This window comes from Chiroxiphia lanceolata, chromosome 5 (genome assembly GCF_009829145.1).
Source record: "Chiroxiphia lanceolata isolate bChiLan1 chromosome 5, bChiLan1.pri, whole genome shotgun sequence".
NCBI lineage: Eukaryota > Metazoa > Chordata > Aves > Passeriformes > Pipridae > Chiroxiphia > Chiroxiphia lanceolata.
The window spans coordinates 1,281,581-1,287,580 of record NC_045641.1 but is presented as its reverse complement, the minus strand read 5'-3'; the positions used below and the strand labels follow the sequence as shown (position 1 = coordinate 1,287,580).

General features: G+C 46.4%; 1 protein-coding gene across 1 annotated transcript in view; it reads left to right on the top strand.

The window, feature by feature from the left end:
- Positions 1–1,070: 1,070 nt before the first annotated feature.
- COPG2 (COPI coat complex subunit gamma 2) overlaps positions 1,071–6,000 on the top strand; it is a 31,851-nt gene continuing 26,921 nt past the window's right edge. The window contains exons 1-5 of the mRNA XM_032687271.1: positions 1,071–1,196; positions 2,160–2,212; positions 2,669–2,749; positions 3,072–3,143; positions 5,269–5,348. Of these exons, the coding sequence (XP_032543162.1) occupies positions 1,160–1,196; positions 2,160–2,212; positions 2,669–2,749; positions 3,072–3,143; positions 5,269–5,348 (323 nt within the window). The 5' untranslated portion in view covers positions 1,071–1,159. The remainder of the gene's footprint in view (positions 1,197–2,159; positions 2,213–2,668; positions 2,750–3,071; positions 3,144–5,268; positions 5,349–6,000) is intronic.

Sequence of the window (6,000 nt, the reverse complement as noted above, 5' to 3'; positions counted from 1 at the left end):
AATAGTAGTAATAATAATAATAATAATAATGAATTAAAGACAAATAAAAAGAGCAGGAATTCCTCCGGGAGGAAATTCCACCTGGATGTGGTTGGAATCTAAATAAGCAGGATGGATTAAAGGCTGAGCCGTGGAATAAAAACACTGGGGAAAATAATATTGCAACGGGTTTTTTCAGCTTTTAATTCCTGATTTTTTTAATCCGTATTCCTAGTTTTCTTAGCTTTTAATTCGTAAGTTTTTAAGTGTATTCCTAATTTCCCTAGTTTCTAATTCCTAATTTTTTAATTCATGATCCTAATTTTCTGGTTTAGCTTTTAACTCCAAATTTTCATACCCTTATTCCTAATTTTTTTAGCTTTTAATTCCTTTGTATCCGTGTTACTAATTTTTTTAGCTCTTAATTCCTAATTTTTTTCCGTATTCCTAAATTTCTTCGCCTTTAACTCCGAACTTTCACACCCGTATCCCTAACCTTTTTAGCTTTTAATCCCTAAATTTTGATCCATATTCCTAATTTTTTTAGCTTTTAATTCGTAATGACACGCGAGTTATGTGGGAGTTACGTGGGAGTTACAGGTGAGTTACATGTGAATAACTTGTGAGTTATGTGGGAGTTGCACATGAGTTACACTTGAGTTACAGGTGAGTTACAGGTGAGTTATCAGTTACATCTCAGTTACATGTAAGTTATGTGCGAATTATGCGTGAGCTACACGAGTTACATATGAGTTATACGTGAGTTACATATGAGTTACACGAGTTACACGCGACTTACACATGAATTCTCTTTTTTTTTGCTGGGGGCTCAAATGGCAGCTTTGCCACGGGAGCTCCATGCGATTTCCATGCGATTTCCATGCGATTTCCACGCGATTTCCACGCGATTTCCACGCGATTTCCACGCGTTTTTCCTTCCCCCGCGCCCATCCCCTCAGACTCCCCTCACACAACGCGAGCGGCCCCTTTAAGGCTCCCCCCCCCCCCGGCCCCGCCCCTTCAGCGCCGCGGAAGGCGCGAAGCCGCCCAGGGGGTTGATTGACAGCTCCGCCGCCCAATCAGCGGGCGCAGCGGGCGGCGGGGGCGGTGCTTCCTGCGGGGCCGTGAGGCGGCGGCGGCGCTCGGAGGGAGCGGGAGCGGCTGAGGGAGCGCGGCCGCCATGATCAAGAAGTTCGATAAGAAGGACGAGGAGTCCGGTACGGGGGGTCTAAGGGCCTCGGGAGGGGCCTGAGGGTGATGAGGAACAGGCACAGGCTGCCCCTGCGTCCCTGGAAGTGCCCGAGGCCGGGCTGGAGCAACCTGGGATAGTGGGAGGTGTCCCCTCCCAGGTGGGGTTGGATGGTGCTTAAAATCCCTTCCAGCCCGAACCATTCCATGGTCTCCCGCCTCTCCCAGCTCGGGGAGATTTGTGCTCCAGCCCTAAGAACTGACTGTCAAAGTGTTTCTGTATCCGAAGGAACTGGGGCCTGTTTGCTCTCCCTGTTTCCACACAGAGAGGATTTTATCCATCTCTGCCCAGTGCAGGTGCTCCCTCCCTTCAGGAAGAGATTCCATATATTTATTTTTGTATTTATATTTATCTCCGTGCCCGAACAGCGTTGTAACATCTAAAACAATAAACGCTTCATAAGTCCTTTTGATACACAAACAAAACCCAAAAAGCTTCGGAGAAGCCTTTCAGCATCTCCCCTGCCTGGACTGTTTCGTTTCATTTTCACTTTCCTTGTGCTGGGGGTGTGAGAACGAGGAATAAATTATGAGAAAAAAGAGGAATTGCTGCTGAGGGGCAGGAGCAGTAGGAGGGTTTGGAGGGGGTTTTGTGTCCAATGGTGGCTCTAGGAGGTGGTTTCACTTCTGTTTCGGGTCCTGATCATCACACTTGCCCTGATGCCTTTCAGTGCTTTTGGTGCCTCAGGAAATAAAAATAGGGGATCTAGGCAAAAAAAAAAAAAAAATTAAGGTGCAAATCCTTTTATGTAAAGGGATATTAATGCAAATTAACTGTTAAACTCCTTTCTTCTCCTCACCTTCCAGCTATGTTGAAAACGCCCCTCCTTTTTTTTTTTTTTTCTTCTGTAGCTCTAAACATAACAACAAAAAGGATCCTTAAGAAAGTTTGGTGAGGAATTCGTTTCCTTAACTGGTCTCTTCTTCCTCAGGTAGTGGCTCCAATCCTTTCCAGCATCTGGAGAAGAGTGCTGTGCTCCAGGAGGTAGGAGTAATCAGGATATAATGCTGTTTAACTCTGGTGTTTTTTTTTTCCCTTCAGGAAATGCGAATGGATAAATTAATGTAGTTAATTTAAAACCACAGAGGATGTCAATAAAGTCACTTTATCTGACGTGATCCATGTGGATATGTGGCGTCCCAGGGGGCTCTTTCTGAAGGAAAAAAGTGTTTTGTTTCTGAATTAAAAAATGTTTTATTTTAAGGTGTTTTTGTTAGTTCCAGGTGGTAGATTGAGTGGTTGTTCAGATCCAGCAAACTAAAGATGGATGAGCTGAAGGACAGGAATGTGTTCTCTGGGACACATATTTAGAACTGAGAGACATTTAGAGTTGAATGAAAATTACAAGTGACTTGGTTGAAAGTTTCCTTACTTTTTGTGGTGAAAGAGAAATAATTATTGTTGCTTTACACTAAATCAGTATTTATTCCATGTCTCCAGGCACGGATCTTCAATGAGACCCCCATAAATCCACGGAGATGCCTTCACATCCTCACCAAGATCCTCTACCTGCTGAACCAGGTAACTGTTGGAATTTCTTCCCAACCAGAGTGAATATTCCCGAGGCTGATTCCTGCCAGCTTTCGGTGGGAAAGAACTTTCCCAGCTCATCCTGACAGCAGGAAAACTGCTCGGCGAACTGTTCCCTCTCTGGGAAGGGGATTTATATTGAAACCCAAGGGGTAAACTTGATGTTTATCCCCTGGGAAAGAAGGTGAGGGAGGGGAAAATCCGCGGGAACAGATTCCTGGTGCGTGGGAAGGGATTAAAGATGGGGGTGAAAGGTGGAGGCAGCTCAGTAACAACACTGGTTTTCCTCTCGCTCCTTCCGTGGGAATTCCAGGGCGAACACTTTGGAACCACCGAAGCCACGGAAGCTTTTTTTGCCATGACCAGGCTGTTCCAGTCTAATGATGTGAGTACCTGGTGTTCTGCTGCCTTTGCCTGGACTCGCAGGGGCTGCACAGCAGTTGGATTTTTGGGATGTGGGAGGGAAGCGCCTCTGAGGCTGGAGGCGATTCCTGCTTTGGAAACAAAGGGCTGAATAATCACGTGGTTCTCCTGTGGGTTGTTTGGGAGGGTTCTGAGCTGGATTGCTGTTGTTAAGGCTGTGAATAATGCCAGAGCCTTCACACACAAATTATAATTATAATTGGTGCTTTTACATGCAAATAATCCCCACCTGCTCGACTCAAACGGGAATTAAAAGGTTGCCTGTGGATCAAAAGCTCTGACACCGTCTCCCACAGCACACTCCTGGAAAAGCTGCAGCCAAGGCTTGGCCAGGGGCACTCTGGGCTGGGTGAGGAACTGGCTGAGGGCCCAGAGAGTGGTGGGGATGGAGCTGCTTCCAGCTGGGATCCGTCCCCAGGGGTGTCCCCAGGGATCAGGGCTGGGCCCAGTCCTGTTCAGTGTCTGCACTGAGGATCTGGAGGAGGGGATGGAGGGAACCATCAGCACATTCCAGGTGAGCCCAAGCTGGGGGAGTGTTGATGTGCTGGAAGGCAGGAGGGCTCTGCAGAGGGACCTGGCCAGGCTGGATCCATGGGCTGATTGCAAGGGGCTGAGGTTCCCCAAGGCCAAGGGCCGGGTGCTGCCCTTTGGCCACAAGAAGCCCCTGCAGCTGCAGGCTGGGCCAGAGGGGCTGGAGAGCAGCCAGGCAGGAAGGGAGCTGGGAGTTGGGCTGGGCAGGGAGCTGAAGAGGAGCCCGAGTGTGGCCAGGGGGGCAAGAGGGCCAATGGCTGCTGGCCTGGCTGAGGAAGAGTGTGGCAGCAGGAGCAGGGCAGGGCTTGTGCCCCTGGGCTGGGCGCTGGGGAGGCCACCCCTGGAGTGCTGTGTCCAGCTCTGGGCCCTGAGCTCAGCAAGGCCCTGGAGGGGCTGGAGCAGGGGCAGAGAAGAGCAGCGAGGCTGGGGAAGGGACTGGAGCACAAGTGCTGGGAGGAGAGGCTGAGGGAGCTGGGGGGGCTCAGCCTGGAGAAGAGGAGGCTCAGGGGAGACCTCCTCACTCTCTGCAACTCCCTGACAGGAGGGGGGAGCCGGGGGGGTTGGTCTCTTTTCCCAAGCAACCATCAGCAAGACAAGAGGGCTCGGTCTTCAGCTGTGCCAGGGGAGGTTTAGGTTGGATATCAGGAAGAATTTCTTTGCAGAGAGGGTGTTCAGCCATTGGAATGGGCTGCCCAGGGAAGTGGGGGATTCTCTGTCCCTGGAGAGTTTTAAAAAGAGACTGGATGTGGCATCAGTGCCATGGGCTGGGAACCACGGCGGGGTTGGATCAAGGGTTGGGCTGGATGATCTCAGAGGTCCCTTTCAACCCAGCTGGTTCTGAGATTCTGTGATTCTGTGTTCCCTGCAACAACGGGCTCTGCTCATGGATCAGCACCACCAGGGCTTGATCTTCTCGAGCCGAGGGATGAGAACATCCTAAAAATGCTGGATTAAACTTGGGAATTAGCAGGATGAGAAGTCCTACTGGGATCCCTTTTAAATACTCGGGGAGCTTCACATGATGGGCCTCATTAATTTTTGTTAAAAATGGTCTGGTTTTTAGAGGTTTAAGATGGAATAAAAATGTGGGGGAGTACAGGCTGTTTAAAGCTTCCTCATATCCACATATAGAGGGTCTTGTAAAATATAAATACCAATTTCTTTCAAAGGCAGTGTCACTTTCTGGGGTTTTTTTTACAATAAAAGTAAGCTGTTTTTTAAGGTTTTAATTGATAATTGTGAGGCTTCTGCCTGCAGATGTGATGTGTCACTTCTGGAATAATTAATGTGAATTAATATTCTTTTTATTCTTCTCCTTTCACAAGATATTTCTCTCTTACTCTTCTGATTTGATAACAGGGAGTTTTGCTGTTATCCAGTTATCAAACGTAGCTTTACACATCACACATAACTTTGAACAGAATGCATTCTGTTTAAAAGCTTTTTTAGCTCTTCAAGTTAAATATTTCGCTTTCTTTTAAGTTCTAAAACTTCTAGGAAAATAATTATTGATATTTTTAATTGAGTTTAATGTTTCCTCTGCCCTGCTTCCACAGCAAACCCTTCGAAGGATGTGTTACCTCACCATCAAGGAGATGGCCAACATCTCGGAGGACGTCATCATTGTCACGAGCAGGTGGGGGAACCCCCCCAAAAAAACAAAACCAGGATCAGAGCTCACAAACTGCCTCTTCAAGTGTTTATTTTAACTGCTGCAAAGTTCTGAAATTGGGCTTTGTAATGTGACACAGAGGATGTGAAATGTTATTTTCTCCTGAAAGGTTATTTTCTCCTCGCCGCGTTCTGTTTTCCCAACAGGGCAAAAGGCTGCAGGTTTTTTTTGATTACAGGAATTTTTTAATTACAAACAATTTTTTTTTTTAATTACAAAAGTTATCAGCTGGTTGCTGCTTTGTTTTCTTGTGGTTTGGGTTTGGTTGGTTTTTTTTAACTATTGGTGCTCCATGGATTTGTCACAACTTAAGCTGTCACTTTGTGTCAGGGAAAAACAAAACAAAGCCCTTTTCAGTCTCCTAGCTGAACTATCAATTTTTTGGACTATAAATAATCATTGCTGTTGCAAGGGCAAAAATTGGCTCTGTAGCATGTGCCAAACACTTTATTTTACATATATTTTATATATTTTTTTAATCTATATTTTATAATATAGGTTTGTATTACATATATTTGCTATTGGATATATTTTTAAGCTGTTCAGCAAACTGAACTTCACTATTATTAAATCAAAATTTCACATGGTAGGACAAGCAGAACTGTTAAGAATGGTT